This window comes from Daldinia decipiens (assembly GCF_022478715.1).
Source record: "Daldinia decipiens strain CBS 113046 unplaced genomic scaffold F4813scaffold_4, whole genome shotgun sequence".
NCBI lineage: Eukaryota > Fungi > Ascomycota > Sordariomycetes > Xylariales > Hypoxylaceae > Daldinia > Daldinia decipiens.
Window position 1 is genome coordinate 989,348 of NW_026054547.1, and position 15,274 is coordinate 1,004,621.

Below are 15,274 nucleotides of genomic sequence, written 5' to 3' on the forward strand. Positions count from 1 at the left end.
CCGCCCCCGCCCCCCCCGCCGCCCCCCCGCCCCCCCCCGCCGCCCCCCCGCCCGCCCCCCCCCCCCCCCCCCCCCCCCCATGTGTGCCGTACAGTTCGTCGCGGCGCTTTAGATGCTTGTCGTAGTTTACGAAGTCATCGCGGCGTTGCTTTAACGTCCGGTTGTCTATGCCTGTGTTCTCGCCCGGTTTCGGTGGCTGCGGCATACCTATCGGCCGGTTCAGCGGCTTCGGCGTGAACTCTTCAATCCGCTTGCCGTAGGACCTCGGCGCATCTTCTAACGGAGAAGGAGGTATAAACTTGACCGGCGCCGGCGAGACTGGTGTCTCCGTTTTGGCCGGTTTGTTACTTGCGGCAGGCTTTATAGCCTTCGTAGCAGCAGGACCTTGCTCCGCCAGCAAGCGGTACGAGGTGCTAAATGCTCTCGATTGGCAGATCAGGCATAGGAGCCCCGGCCTACGGGCAAGCAACATGATTCGAGGAGATATAAAGCCAATAGTTAATACATTTCAATGAGATGGTTGCGAGCTGAGGCTGAGCGGATCCTGCCGTTAGCATCACGCACTTCGGATTCCAACGTCGTAAAATTTCAAATAAGGCCGAAGCTAAAAGGTTTAAAAAAAAAAAAAAAAAAAAAAAAAAAAGTATTACCTAAGTGACATTATCAAGTGGCATTATCGCTCATCAAGGTTGGCGGCACGTCTGCAGGAACGCGACCTAGTGGATCCAATGACATAGTCATCCAATTGTAGTGGGGGTAAGGGTATAAAAAGCCTTAAAAGCGGCTAGGCGGCCACAATCGGCTTCCCCAGATTCCGGAAAGCAACGGCACAATGTGGGGGAATTGGAAGTCGTCGGTCTAAACCCGTAGCTTTTTGAAAGGGCGGGAAGGTCAGCATCGATACCTAAGTTGGTTTCTCCCCTCTTACCTTCCTCTTCTTCCATGAACCGAGCTTCCCATGCATTAGTTGCGTCTCGTTTCGTTTTTAGATATCCAAAATGTAATATTCCCAATTCAACTATATACCCATCTATATACAATGTTTCTTCACCGTAGTTCTCGCGCAATTCGCCATCAATGGCAACTATGCCGGAATCTAAATCGCACCCCCGAGTCGCAAGTCCGCGCTGCCCTAATAAGAGGATTTCACGCGAGTAGGAATCTACAGGCCGTGAAGCCCGTCCTCCTTGCTGATATTGGCGAAGGTGAGGATTCATTCATATTAGATCGTTATCTCCTCTTGTCTCCGTGTTGAAACTTACACCGCGTATAGGCATTGTGGAGTGCGAAATCATACAATGGTTTGTCGAACCCAACGCCCGAGTCGAGGAGTTCTCACCCCTGTGCGAGGTCCAGAGCGATAAAGCCTCGGTCGAAATCACAAGCCGCTTCTCGGGCGTTGTGAAGAAGCTGTACTACGAGGCCGGCGAAATGGCGAAAGTAGGCAAACCATTCGTGGATATTGATATACAAGGCAGCGCGGGTCAGGAAGCCTTAGACGCCCTTATCACGCCTGAGCCCTCAAAAAAAGGAGCCTCGCAGCCGTTGAACAAGGAATCGTTAAGCAAACCTACTCAGAGTCAAGATACTATAGATAAGGCAGTCGAGTCCAAGTCCCAGCCACCTCCAGTAAAGAAGGGGAAGTATGCATCTCTGGCAACTCCAGCGGTTCGACATCGGTTAAAGGAACTAAATATTGATATAATGGAAGTTGAGGGAACAGGGAAAGATGGCAGAGTTCTAAAAGAAGATATCTATAAATTTGTTGAAAAGAGAGATTCCCCTACGCAGCCGTCTCAACTAACAAGTTTATTCCCGGGCATAACCCCGGGCATACCCCCGGATACGGAGAGACAAACTGAGACCGCTATACAACTGACGAATACGCAACAACAAATGTTTAAAACTATGACTCGGTCTTTAGCCATACCGCACTTCCTCTACGCGGACGAGATCGACTTCTCTCAGCTAGTTGAGTTACGCCGGCGGCTCAACAAGGTCGTATCGGAATCCGCAACCGACGGTCAGTTATCGAAATTAACTTACTTACCTTTCATCGTAAAAGCAGTCTCCATAGCGTTACATCAGTATCCTATTCTGAATGCCCGCGTCGACGTGGACCCCGAGACCTCAAAACCGAGGTTGGTTCACCGCAGTCAGCACAATATCGGCGTCGCTATGGATACCCCCTCGGGGCTTATAGTTCCCGTAATCAAGAATGCTGGGGCGAAGAGCATCCTCTCCATAGCTGCAGAGTTATCACGTCTGCAATCGCTAGCTGCGTCTGGCAAGCTTTCGCCGCAGGACCTGAGCGGAGGCACTATTACCGTTTCCAATATAGGCAACATCGGCGGTACATATGTCTCCCCGGTCATCGTGGAGAAGGAAGTGGCTATTCTAGGCGTGGGACGCATGCGAACCGTGCCAGCCTTCGATGACCAGGACAATGTTGTCAAGAAGCAGGTCTGCAATTTCAGCTGGTGCGCCGATCATCGTGTCGTGGACGGCGCAACGATGGCGCGAGCCGCTGAGGTCGTGCGCAAGATCGTAGAGGAGCCAGATATTATGGTTCTGCATCTGCGATAGCATAAGCATGGAATTTCTTCTTGATGCCCAAACCCAAGATGGACACCGCGAGGGTGGAATAGACGGGACGCCACCCGCGTATCTATAGAGTGAACCAGTGTTAGGCGCGGCGGGCTCCAGGATATGATATGATAACTTTTGGAAGATGATATGTCATATACGATAGCCGGAAATCATAGTCGCAAGACTACCTATTACTCCATACATACCTAGCATAATAGCATACGTATTCCCCAATTCTGGTCGATGTGCATTCATGCATGCCCGGGTGTAGTCGTCACGCGTAGAGCTACCTACTACAGAGCGAGAGCCATCGGATTTTATAGCTCTTGGCGCTTAGGTATCGCGTATCGCCGTGTGAGGTAGAGATTTTATCCGTCGCCATCGTGTCCTACGCTCTCGACATCGAGTTCACGTGGATCCTTTCCTTTGTCCGGACTGGACCCCGTCGAATAGGAGGGCTATCACGCGGGAGACACAGCCACGTACAACACCCGTCCGATGCACGGGGCTGGAAGCGGAAACCGATGATGATGATGATGATGATGATGATGCTGACGCCGACGCCCGGCAAGTGTCAACTTCAGGCGTTTTCTTTGCGAGCCCCGGACGCTGGATGAAGCCTACAGCCCTGAGCCACCCTACGCATAGCTATCTCAACGGAAGCTAGGTATCTCTTATTAGTTCGAAAGCGGGCGTGGTTAGGGCGGCGCAGGGGTTTCCCGACGATCCATCTCCTCTCCGCCTGTCGTGTCCGTGTACCATGTACGTATATGTAGACCAGATGCCTATATGTAGATGCCCGCATGCCCGCCCGCCTGTTTGCATCTCTGGGCGGATCTTGGCTGCGTGTGAGGATCCATGATCCTACCGTCCCACTAGTGGAACCTGTTCCCCGAACGGGGTGATTATTCATGGGTCGGGCTCAGAACGGCGATGGCCTTGCCCGTTTCTACGCGAGCAGGACAGCGGTATGTATGTATGTATGCAGATGCGCGGCCATCTCTGGGTACGCCCCAGAAGGGTGGCTATACGAGATGTGTCGACATAACTATGTATGTACAACCTGAAGAAGGGACTATCCTAGAATCAATATTCTATCGAGTCCCGACACCTTCCTCATAAGGTCGATGCCGTCCATCTACACTATATCGGTAGGTAGATCTATTCACCCCAAAGGCCAAAAGCACAGTTCAAGCGGGTCCTGCAGCCGCCCCCATACGTGACCCCCATACGACGTATGGCATACGTGATATGAATATCTCATTGCTCTATAATCCAATTGTATCATCTGTATGAATATCCCAGGACTCCTATACAACAGCTCACGCTGCTTGCATGATGCAGTTTACTCGAAACGGGCATCCCCTCAGCCAAAAGCCTCTAATTGCGCCAAAAGTGAAAGCATGGAACCAACTCCTAAACTCGCTTGAATGGATGACGCTAATCTCAACCACTCATCTATCGTTTGTAATTGCAACCGTTTATTTCATCCCACTTTATATACCATCCAAGTCATATCGTGTTAGCTTGATGCAGTCTCGTCCATTTTCTGGAGAACCTTGTTCAGAGACTCCTCTAGAACATTCCCCATAGGCCTGCTCACGTCGACGCTGATCACGTCCGTCTCTTCTGCCGTCGGTGGCTCCAGAATAGAGAACTGGCTGTGGACCATGTTTGCCCCCATGTAATGCCCCTGTCTTAGCCCCACGCGCTCAAGGAGAACAGCTTCCGGCGCATGAAGGTAGATGAAGTGGAGAACGACGTCGTGCGAGTAGTAAGGGGCCACCCTGATGACATCTCGATACTTACGCTTGAGAGCCGAGCAGGTAAGCACAACTCCTTCAGCGCCATCTGCTAGCTTTCGCAGGGACTCCTCTCGCAGGGCAGTGAGCCAGTCCCATCGATCAGCATCCGTCAATGGTATGCCATTGGCCATTTTCTCAACGTTTGCCTTTGTGTGAAACTTAAGGACCACAATTTAGTCACTTGTATCACTTGCAGGACTTGTAGAATTGCTGGAATTAGGTTTAAACTAAACTTACCTCGTCACCTTCGATGTAAGGTAAGTTGAGGGCCGTTGACAAGTGCTTGGCCACAGTGCTTTTTCCGCAACCGGCAGGGCCAGTGACTAACCAGATATGATGGTGTCTGGGTCCCGGCTGGCCATTAGTTTTTGCGATAGTGTTATTCGACGTTACTGGTACCATGGTGGCATTGATAGGCTTCGGGTTCGGTGCCATAGTGTTTATCGAAGCAGCCATGCTAGCCGCAGAGTGCTTTCCATTTACTGGGACGGGATTGTCGTAGGATAACATGGTTATATATATGTTGTTTTTACTTTTTTGCTTTTTTGTCCAATGGAGCGGCAATAGTTGATATCGGTGGTATTCAGCAACAGAAAGCCACAGTGTGTATTGGGCGTAGCTTAGCCACTTAATGTATGAGTCGGACCAGGGGTATATAAGAACAACAAGCTTCGCGATGTAATTCAGGAGACAAGAAAGATCAAGAAACAAAATACAGGAAGTCGGGGGTAATTAAAGCAGCGCAATATGGTAGAACAAGGGCAGATAGCAGTGGACCCGATGACTGTCGGCGAAGCGTTGGCTTTATAAGTGGGTGTCAGCACTTGGTATGTATGTACATCACAACAGTGTACATCACAACAGGCCTTGCTCCTACAAACGTAGAATGACGAGGTAGGTAGCGTACTTTAAAACCTGGCTGTTTTGTGCCACATCTGGGCAGTGCCGACGACCGCTAGATGGGCAGAAAAATTCAGCGAAAGCCTAGTACCTGAGATCCCCGAGACGGGGTCAGGGATCGGTTTGGGCTAGACGCTAGAAGAAGCTCGAGAGAACATCAAAGAAGGTAATTTCTCATGAGGATGAGCCAATCAGATAAACGGACTCCCGTCTCCTTGGGGCTCCAGACTTACTTGACGTCAGGGAGGGGAGGGGCGCGGGTAAAAGGCCAAGAGGTACCTAAACAGTGTACTCTATATGTATGTTCTACATACATAGCATGCCCCAGAAGTATATATTTCTCCATCTTAAAATAATAAAATACACAACTCGAGTGGGGGAACACATTGTCAACGTGAGGTCCGATAAATAGGCCCGAGTTGGATGTTGCGAGTTGAAAGCCAGACCCAACAACCGAACGGCATCCACTAGACCGAGAGATTCTACCCGCCGGTGAGGATCTGCATCGAGTTTGTCTACGGGCATAACTCGCGAGCCGTCGAATGCTTTTTCCCTCGCCAGGGATTAGAAAAGTGTGTGTTGCGATTTCAAGGTTACCCAACCCACGGTGTAGGGGGGAACGAAGGCATGGCTTGACCGGAGCCAGCACAGAGGATGTGCAGTATTAGGAGAAGCGAAGTTTGGTAATGAGACATGACGAATAGCGAATGGAAATCAACAATTTCGATGTAGGTATTACAGCAGTAGGCTAACCTAGGTTAGTTAGGTGACTCCTAGGACTGACGAGTTGTATTACGCTACCCATTATTGAGGTGTTCAAGAACAGGCTGAACTTGGAAGGGAGGGCAAGAAAGCGTACCTATGCAAAAGGTACAATGGTACATCTAGAACTTGGGGTCTTTTCCTGCTGGGTTTGGGGGGGAAGGAGTTGACGACACACCGACACCTACGGTAGGTACCTAGTATGTTAAGAGCCACAGGTACCTACATGTACCTAACTTTTTTTTTTTAATTGCCCTTCTATGTACCTTGTCGGCATACATTACCTAAGGTACATAGGTAATTTATTCAGTCTTCATCTTTTTCCTTTTCCCCCCTTTATCTCTTTATGGTCATGTATCCCTTATTTCTTTATATGCTCTATGTATGCATTTTGTTGTTCTTCTTTTAATTTATCATTGCTCCTCTTATAACCTATTTTGGAATTCCGCGTTGTCTCCCGAGTCATGAGATGACTGATTCGACGGGTCTCGGTGCAAAAGCGTTCGAGGTGTGCTCCAGCTACTGAGTACCAACCTACGTACCTTATAAATGTAGCGTGGGGGGTAAAGATACATTAGGTACTTGGACGTATTGGTATTCCACTCTTTTACATTAGGCTGATGGAAAATTTATCGAACGAAGCATCGAAGCCTGAACTAACCGATACCAAGTTGGCCCTAACGTGAGAATGGAAAAGTGTGGAGGAAAACGTGGTGAGAACAGGGAGAAGCAAATCTATGGGTCACAAGCTGATCACTTCCGGGTTCGATTGTACCTGAGTCCCGTTACTTCAATCCCAGAGGTCAGCTACCTATGTACGATGGTACAATGTTATTTGATGCGAAACATCAAGCGCTTGAAGCGAATTTAACTATGATGAACGATGACGACACGCTTCATATGCCATAAGAATGTCATAAGAACAGATATTACCTAGATCGGGTAGGTACCTATTCATGAAGTACGATTCTTTGTCCTCGTTAAAATCAGCGACAAATTGGCCACGAAAACTTTCGCCCTATCAGAACCCAGGACGAGGACGACGCACATCTGGCAGGGCTAAAACTGTGCTATCACATTGGACCGGATCTTTAACGCGATTCTATTTTATTGTCGGCCCAAGACAAATCAAGAGGGCCGGAGAGGATAAGAGGACGATGTCAAAACCACTACCTCTCCCTCTCGCAATATATTACCTACCTACTCGCAAGCACTTCGGTTGAAAGGTTCTTCTGCCTGTCATCCTACCAACTTGTACGCGATATGGACTTACTCCAAAAAGTGATAGGTTTCTTGGTGTAACAATGGCTGATCGTCTACAGACTCGTCGTGTTCCTTATTTATGTAGTAATAAGGGTCAGTCGTCTTCTATTATTGTGTACCTACATATGTACCATGTAGCATGGTAGTATTTTCGTGTCCATGTTATACAATTTCTATACCAGCGCTACCTGGAAATTATCAAGCGTTCGTATCGCTACGCGCTTGTCAAAACTCAGCTATCCTTCTCCTCTTCTCTTCGGGTGTCAGTTCCGGTAAACCCACTTTCGTGCACCCGCGGGAATTGTTCCAAATCGATTTCTAGTCAGAGACACTTATTGTTACAGCAAGGGAGCCGTCGGTGTTGGTGGGCCCGGGGCAGGACGGGGAGTAACGGCAAGGGCTTGCTCCTCACCGCTCAATGGCACACCTCCCGCCAATCATATGATAGTATTGCGGATGCGATCCAGCGCTTGGGTCGAGTACCAAGGTGAAAATATTAGGTAGCGCTAAGGCTAGTTCTGCATGATTCTTCATGGCCTCTGCAACCTGCAAGTGACAGATCAGACCTCACAGGTCATCTTAATATTCTAGCTTTTCCCATTTCCACAATATAAGCATTCGTGAATTTCAATACTATGGTTCGTCGTTATCAACTCGTCTTTCCTCTCGACTGTAGTCTCCGTAAAGGTACTTGTTGGCTATAGCCAGGATAGACTGAGATGCGAAGAGAGGAACGCATGCAACTTTGATAAATACAATCTCCGAGAGGAGGAATTCGGCCAGTCGGTAAGTGAGGAAGAGGAGGAGGAGGAGGAGGAGGAGTGCGATTTCATAACGGTCTGGATAATCACCATGCAGGTAAGAGGTCATGAGGTCCATTTAAACGATGGGGATTCGCACCAGTGCAATAGGATTTGACTTGCCTGCATACATAGCGGCTGACATTGCTGTGGTTCAGACTAACGCTGTGCTACTATAGTTACTATAGTTACTATAGGCAGGCTACATATCCGTGTCTCAAATATCGAGATAGAGGTGCCATTACATATACGCCTCATACGTAGTTAGACGTCTATTCCCGCGTCCAGTTTCACTCGAAAACAAGGCGTCCGCCAGGTCAGCAGATTCTTAACCTTATTCAAACGTGGCTCTGCACGCTTGTTGAAAAGACATGCACTCTACTCATGATATAAGTAGGTTCGGTTATAAGGGCCTCCGAGAATTGAATTGCACTGGTAGCTTTGCGTATATAAAGAACTCATCTTGTTAAGCTTCCTTGCTTCTTTAAATATTTCCATCAAATACTCTTCTCAGAGAAAAATTCCGTTGTTTATTACATACATTATTCTTAGACTATTTACCTAAGTAAGTACCTAATGTACATAGGTCGTTAACTGCTATAGGTAAGCCTCTTAAACGCCTATATCCGATATCTATACTTTTCCCTAGTTATCTTCTGAATAATTAAATGTTCATGAAAGTTGTTTAATCAAGTCTATGTACTACATAGACCTGTCTTTCGAGAAGAAGAAAGCACCGATGTTATAGATGAGTACATGTATCGAAGTACCTAGAGATGCCCATTTGAGCTTGTGGCTATTGAGGGGTAGCAGCCTTATGTATAAGAGTTGTGGCGCGATTTTGAAAGTGCGGGGTACATTGGGGAGTAAGAGATTTGGGGGCCAAGTTAGGTGGCGGTGGTGATTACCTAACCTAGGTATGTACCAACCTCCAATAGAACCGGAACCCGCATAGGAAAGTAAGAACGTACCTAAACTAAGCCAAACTGTACATCTCCTCATCTTTAAATGACCTTATTCTCCTCCTTGACTCGAAGTACTCCTTCGATAGCCCGAGCATCAAGGTTACTAGTCTCGAGATTTTCTCCAAGGTCCTCGAATATATTCACATCAAACCCACAAATTAATCTTCCTAGCCATTTTGTCATTCGATCTTTCACTTCAAACATGGATGCTCAAGAACTCCAACAATATCTTGCCGATGCACCCCCTAGTGTCGTGAGGCTTGAGATAGAAAAACATTTTGATGCTTTAACTGATCGGCAAAAAAGATACGCACATTTCGCTAGCAGGTACCTACTATTCTATTAACTTCTATGGGATACGAAGACTTTGTACATGTATTGACAATCTATGATAGAGCGTCGTTTCAAGGTACCAGGATTGTGGCGAGACAAATCTCACCTGAGTCCGAACCAATAGTAAGCCGGCCAGCGTTATAGTTACATTATTATATGCTCACCTATCCAGTACGATTTCATATTAGCCCTTCATAAGAATAGCGGCGGCGACTGGAAAACGCTACAGGCCAAAGCTGGTATAACGGATGGGGACTTAGATCACTTCTTGCAGTATGCCGCGCAGTTCTTAGGGAACAATGGCAATTACAAGAGCTTCGGTGACGCCAAATTCATCCCGAGGTGCTCCGAATCCGTGTTCGCTGCACTTGCGGGAACATCCCCTGATGCCCAGAAGTTTTATAATGCCACCTCCGGCGCTATCTTCTCTGCCGATAAACCTACCCTGCTACATCTCGGCTACCCTGAAGAAGGGCATTTAACCACTTACTATCCTGGATCGCCCGATATCACTAAAGTCGAAATTGACGCCATCTCAGCATGGATGGAGAAGAAAGGACTGCTCCCAGAGAATACCCGTCTTGTCAAAAATAAGGATGGCTCATTTGATATTCTGATAGCTTCTGCCACCCGCACTATTCCTAGTGAAGGTGGCGATATTGGAAAGGAGACTACATTTAAAATCGAGGATGGTGCATTGGCTGGAAAGACGGTTAACCTGGTCTATGGCGATTACTCTGAAGAATTGGCCGCTGCCACGGCAAGTGCGAAGGGAGCGGCAGAAAATGCGGACAATGATGTTCAGAAGAAGATGTACAATGCCTATGCAAAATCCTTCGAGGAGGGATCACTACTCGCCTTCAAGGATAGCCAAAGATTCTGGATCCGAGACAAGGGCCCGATGGTTGAGTCCAACATCGGGTTTATCGAGACGTACCGTGACCCCGCCGGTATCCGAGCCGAGTGGGAAGGCTTTGCTGCTGTGGTCAACCTAGAACGCACCCGAGCTTTCGGGGCTCTTGTGGAAGCTGCCCCTGCTCTCATTCCAATTTTGCCGTGGGATAAGCATTTTGAGAAAGACAATTTTCTGTCTCCGGACTTCACATCACTTGAAGTCTTAACATTTGCTGGTTCGGGGATTCCAATTGGAATCAACATCCCCAATTACGATGATATCAGACAAACTGAAGGCTTCAAGAACGTCTCTCTCGGCAATGTGATGAGCGCGAAGGCTCCGAACGAGAAGATTCCGTTCATTGCGGAGAAAGATGTTGATATTTTTCAACGCTATCTCGATGGCTCCTTCGAGGTCCTAGTCGGTCTCCACGAGCTCACAGGGCACGGTTGTGGTAAGCTATTACAAGAAACCGCGCCGGGGGAATTCAACTTCGACAAAGAAAATCCCCCCATCTCTCCCCTAACCGGAAAGCCTGTTACAACTTGGTACAAACCCGGCCAAACATGGAGCTCCGTTTTCGGCAGCTTGTCCGGTTCATATGAAGAGTGTCGTGCAGAACTTGTCGCCATGTACCTTGGCTGCGAATTCCCCGTCTTGAAGATCTTTGGTTTCGGGGACGGCTCAGTTGACATTAACGGCGAGGCGGGTGATGTGCTCTATGCCTCCTATCTCTCTATGGCTCGAGGCGGTCTCACATCGCTTGAAATGTGGGATCCTAAGAGTAAAAAATGGGGACAAGCTCACTCGCAAGCCCGGTTTTCCATTCTCAAGTGCTTCCTGGAGGCTGACGATGATTTCTGCAAACTAGAATATAATGGAGATGATCTAACTGGTTTGACGATCAACTTAGATCGCTCCAAGATCCTTACGGCAGGCCGCAAAGCGGTAGGCGACTATCTTCAGAAGTTGCACATTTACAAATCCACAGCTGATGTCGAGAATGGAACCAAGTTCTACACTGAGATGACAAATGTCGATCCTGATTTCTGGGGTAAGAAGGTTAGAAACGAAGTTCTGCGCAACAAGCAGCCTCGAAAGGTGTTTGTACAAGCCAATACCTACCTAGACGAGGCTACTGGTAAAGTTACACTGAAGCACTATGATGCAACCCCCGAGGGAATGATACAGAGCTGGGCAGAACGAAACGTCTAACTGTAGAAGGAGTATAGAAGGAGTACGTAACTCGGGTAAAGAGCATATCATGAGCATCTAGCATTCTAGGCGGGCAGCATCCGGGATTGCATGAAGAATTCATTTTCACAAAGGAATAAAAATCATGGCAAGAGAACGTGTTTCCTAACTCGTAAGCCTCAAAATTTCACTCCCAGTAAGCGGAATTAACAATCCGTGAATATGGATTGTCTTTTGCAAATATTAGTAACACGTGTAGCACATTACTTCGTCCACGCGATTCCAAGTTTTTTTTATAGTTTTTTGCCTTGATAGTCGTTTATTGACTAGAACCTCGATTACAGACGCCAGAATCAATGTGACCGATGCCTCAACGTCCAGATGCAATTGGCAGAGCCAGCCCAGTTCCGCGATCCGCCGTCCGCAAAGTCATGTAAGTTAGTTTTCTCTAAAAGCAACATTTCCTCCTAGAAACCTCCAGGCGAGCGCAAGTCTACCACTGCATCTCATGGGGCTTGTCGCCCTTTCGGAGGCTGAAAGAGCTGGCAAGGTAGCTGGCGAGCAGGTCCACCTTCTTGATGTTGGCGATTAGAGCCTTGTCGATGGTCTTCTGGTCCGCTGCTCGGCTGCTGCTGATCTCCTTCTTCTGTAGTGTCGCGTATTAGCATTCTGTCTCTTTCTTATCAAGTCTCCTGTAAAATAGTTCATACCTGTGGCTTCTCGCCCTGCTTGAAGAAGGCGTCCTCGTTGGCCTTGTCCTTTACCTTATCCCGGGCGAAGTACTGGGCTTGTGCGATCTCATCGATCTTAGCCTGCTCTAAGCCGGCGAGGTCGATCTTGTAAGAGGTAGCGATGACGTATCGCGAGTTGACTCGCCGTAGGGGGACACCGTTGATCTTGAAGGGGCCGGTGACGAGGAGAACACCCTCCTCGAGGGTCTTCAGGAGAACGACTCGCTTGCCTCGGAAGCGGCCGGCCAGGAGGATAAGCACGGTACCGGGCTGTAGAGACTTTCGCGGAGCCCAGGGGCGGAGGGCCTTGCGTGTCTATTGACACGGAATTGTTAGCAAAGTGAATTCGAAATTATCGGTAAGCAATGTAGTAGTTCGTCCGGGAAATTGGTTGTGTCTATCTATCTGCACAATTCCGTAACTGAAATTCAATGTAGAATTGCAGCAGCCTCGAGATTCGAGACGGATTCACCAAGACCACAACAACTTCTCTCACAAATTCCGAAATTCAACACATCGCGTTGCGAATGCCATAGATCCATCAAGCTCGGGAGGGGGTTTTTTTAATTGCTGTTGGTCAACTTACAGTCTTGGGCTTGGAATCATCGTCGGCGGGATACCACTTCTGTGCCTTCTGGGAAGGGTGAGGGACCTCCCGGGTCGACTTCCCGAACGTCTTCTGTGTGCTCGGCTGCGACATCGTGAAGGTTCTCGGGGGAGGAGGTGTTGTGGTGGGTTGAAGGGAAATTGTCAAGGTTCCTCGTTGTGGTTGATGATGCGAGGTCAGAAATTCCACTTTGCGCAAAAAGATCAATTCAGTTGTGGGCTTAGGCGAAGCCCTGGTGCCACCGTTCGAAATCTAATCTATGCGACAGGGTGGGGCTAATGTGGCTGGTGCGCTGCGGATCTTACAGCTGATAATGATAAGCCACAGACTCACGTTTCTGGAGAAGGTGCTTCTACATAGGTACCTAGGTACCTACCTAGTGAGTCTTACAGTGTATTTACGCTACGTATACGGTACATGTGTCGACGTAGCTCTTAGGTAAGCCAAGTCGAAGTTGTAAGCTCTTGCATCTGCTTGACGAAGCTCCTGCAGCCTTACAGCCAGCATCAATCTAAACAAGCGTCACGTAATTCCATTGACAACCATTTTCCCATTTCTCCAATTCTCTATTTTATTTCAACCCAGGCATACATTCATACCATAATTTTGACAAGAAACATTCGCCCAAAATGTCGATAACGCCTATCATAACGTTTAAGGCTGGCTTTTGCGATATAGATGTATATACACCCAAGTCTCTGGTTTAAGCTTATTGGCCGTCTACAGTCAAACGACTAACCAGAATACTAGTCTTCAAGAAGACCCTTCAAGGTCAAGCCCTCAGAACAGCCTGGTTATATTTACCTCTATTCCGAAGATGGTATGTATTGCCTAGCATTCTATGCCGAGCATTACGCATAATTACTCACGCCTCTTAGAACTACTTCACTTCTGCTGGCGAGAGCGGAGTGCACCTATCGACGAACCCGAGCTAGACCTCGTCATGGTGCCTACCGACGGCCATTTCGTACCTTACGACCCGAAAACTCAACCCAGCGGGGCCATCAAACCCAACGGCCGCGTCTTCATCCTCAAGTTCCTTTCCTCTTCCCAGCGCTACCTCTTCTACCTACAATCAAAACCCCAAGGTCGGACCGGCAACCCGAACTGGTTTAGCCCTCGCGACCTCAAGATTGGCGACATCGTCGACAAGCTTCTCCAGGGCGAAGAGGTCGACGTGGCGCGTGAACTGGCCTCGATCAATAACAGCAGCAACGACGACCGACATGGCAACGATAATGACGAGACCATGGAGGACGTCGAAAGTCACGGCGGTGCTAGCGATCCCCACGGAGGTAGCGGCGGTGCCGGCGCAGGCGCGACTGGCGGCGACGTACGGGATGAGGGCGAGGGTGCGCGAGAAGGCGGTGCCGATGGTGGTAGAGCGTAGGTGATTCCTGATTCTTCGTTTGCGGCGTTTGAAAAAGGATATTCAGGGGCGAGAACATTGCATGCACTTGACAAAAAGAAAACACTAGCCAATACGTCCAGAGGCTTTGGCCTGCTGGGCTTCCATGTAATACTAGAGATAAGCCCGCAAATGGGAAATAATATATCTCTTCGTCATTCACTTGCTGCCTATATGTCCGCTGGAGCTCTGCGCTGACGTTTTGTTAGTGCTGCCTCGGGAACCTCGGATGCTGCTACGGCAGTGAGAAACTTCCTAAACTCGCTGAATAGAGGAAGCCAAGTGGAACAAAAACTTTATCCGCTCCTTTCGGATCTTTTAACACCTCCCGTCACCGTTCCTATGGCCCGACAAGCTACAGAAGAGCAAGTGGACAATCTACTCAGCTTCTTACCTCCTTCGGTCCTGGTCCTATCCCAACAAGCGGATGAGGGAGACACTACGGCAGAACCAACCGCCGCGGCGATAGAAGCAGCCAAGGAAGCCATGAGCCTTGGCCAGAAGAAAGCGTTACTAGAAAAGGTCCTGCGAAGTCCGCAGTTCCATCAAAGCTTAGCCAGTCTGACGATGGCGATCCGAGACGGGGGCTTACCCAGCATCGCAGATGCGCTTTCCGTCCCAGTTGAGCACGGCGGGTATCTCAAAGGAAGCCAGATGCCTTTAGGCGGCGGGGATGCGGTGGAGGCGTTTGTGGAGGGCGTCAAGAAGAGCGTGCAGAAAAAGTAAATAGGATCGCCCGACTGTTGGGTTTATAAATAATGGTAGGCACTCATACATCACAAGTGTATAGATAATCTATTATTCAACGGCCCTTTGGTTCTTTGTCTTGTGATTGAATGTGGGAGATATGTAACATTTTTAATTTAGTAGAGACAGGATCAAGGTAACCCCTACTATTCTAATATCCTCACTTATATGACTTTGGTGTTTTGTTTTATCGACCGGATCACTGATAATCTCATAATATTGATATATTTACCTATAGTCCGCGACTGGATATCACAGGACAGCACGAAATCAGC

The 15,274-nt window shown here is 48.5% G+C and overlaps 6 protein-coding genes across 6 annotated transcripts in view; 3 read left to right on the forward strand and 3 right to left on the reverse strand.

The window, feature by feature from the left end:
• The window catches only part of F4813DRAFT_385943 (ATP10 protein-domain-containing protein), a gene marked incomplete at both ends in the record, with an annotated part of 1,287 nt that extends 815 nt beyond the window's left edge, over positions 1-472 (reverse strand). The window contains one exon of the mRNA XM_049246338.1: positions 93-472. Coding sequence (XP_049103376.1) covers positions 93-472 — 380 coding nt within the window. The remainder of the gene's footprint in view (positions 1-92) is intronic.
• Positions 473-853: 381 nt separating this feature from the next.
• Positions 854-2,878, forward strand: F4813DRAFT_227909 (2-oxoacid dehydrogenases acyltransferase-domain-containing protein). The gene is made up of 2 exons (XM_049239879.1): positions 854-1,205; positions 1,274-2,878. The coding sequence occupies exons 1-2, from the start codon at positions 1,040-1,042 to the stop codon at positions 2,584-2,586; spliced, it is 1,479 nt and encodes a 492-aa protein (XP_049103377.1). The 5' UTR covers positions 854-1,039; the 3' UTR covers positions 2,587-2,878.
• A 1,233-nt stretch (positions 2,879-4,111) lies between these two features.
• On the reverse strand, positions 4,112-4,904 carry F4813DRAFT_385945 (carbohydrate kinase; the record flags this gene model as incomplete). The annotated part of the gene is made up of 2 exons (XM_049246339.1): positions 4,112-4,552; positions 4,632-4,904. 2 exons carry the CDS (start codon positions 4,902-4,904, stop codon positions 4,112-4,114), a joined length of 714 nt encoding a protein of 237 aa, XP_049103378.1.
• A 4,382-nt stretch (positions 4,905-9,286) lies between these two features.
• F4813DRAFT_378909 (putative dipeptidylpeptidase III) lies at positions 9,287-11,527 on the forward strand (the record flags this gene model as incomplete). The annotated part of the gene is made up of 3 exons (XM_049245388.1): positions 9,287-9,411; positions 9,480-9,540; positions 9,590-11,527. The coding sequence occupies 3 exons, from the start codon at positions 9,287-9,289 to the stop codon at positions 11,525-11,527; spliced, it is 2,124 nt and encodes a 707-aa protein (XP_049103379.1).
• A 472-nt stretch (positions 11,528-11,999) lies between these two features.
• Positions 12,000-12,937, reverse strand: F4813DRAFT_385947 (ribosomal protein L6e-domain-containing protein; the record flags this gene model as incomplete). Its single annotated transcript, XM_049246340.1, has 3 exons — positions 12,000-12,152; positions 12,217-12,552; positions 12,824-12,937. 3 exons carry the CDS (start codon positions 12,935-12,937, stop codon positions 12,000-12,002), a joined length of 603 nt encoding a protein of 200 aa, XP_049103380.1.
• A 657-nt stretch (positions 12,938-13,594) lies between these two features.
• Positions 13,595-15,106, forward strand: F4813DRAFT_347469 (uncharacterized protein). The gene is made up of 3 exons (XM_049241967.1): positions 13,595-13,664; positions 13,723-14,230; positions 14,462-15,106. The coding sequence occupies exons 2-3, from the start codon at positions 13,788-13,790 to the stop codon at positions 14,976-14,978; spliced, it is 960 nt and encodes a 319-aa protein (XP_049103381.1). The 5' UTR covers positions 13,595-13,664; positions 13,723-13,787; the 3' UTR covers positions 14,979-15,106.
• The last annotated feature ends 168 nt before the right edge of the window (positions 15,107-15,274 follow it).

What these genes read in the sequence shown, in the direction of transcription:
- F4813DRAFT_227909 (XM_049239879.1), top strand. Translation starts at nt 1,040, where the DNA reads ATGTTTCTTCACCGTAGTTCTCGCGCAATTCGCCATCAATGGCAACTA. An exon ending in CCTTGCTGATATTGGCGAAG is followed by an intron (nt 1,206 to 1,273) that starts GTGAGGATTCAT and finishes CACCGCGTATAG; the next exon opens with GCATTGTGGAGTGCGAAATC.
- F4813DRAFT_347469 (XM_049241967.1), top strand. Translation starts at nt 13,788, where the DNA reads ATGGTGCCTACCGACGGCCATTTCGTACCTTACGACCCGAAAACTCAA. An exon ending in GGTGCCGATGGTGGTAGAGC is followed by an intron (nt 14,231 to 14,461) that starts GTAGGTGATTCC and finishes ACGTTTTGTTAG; the next exon opens with TGCTGCCTCGGGAACCTCGG.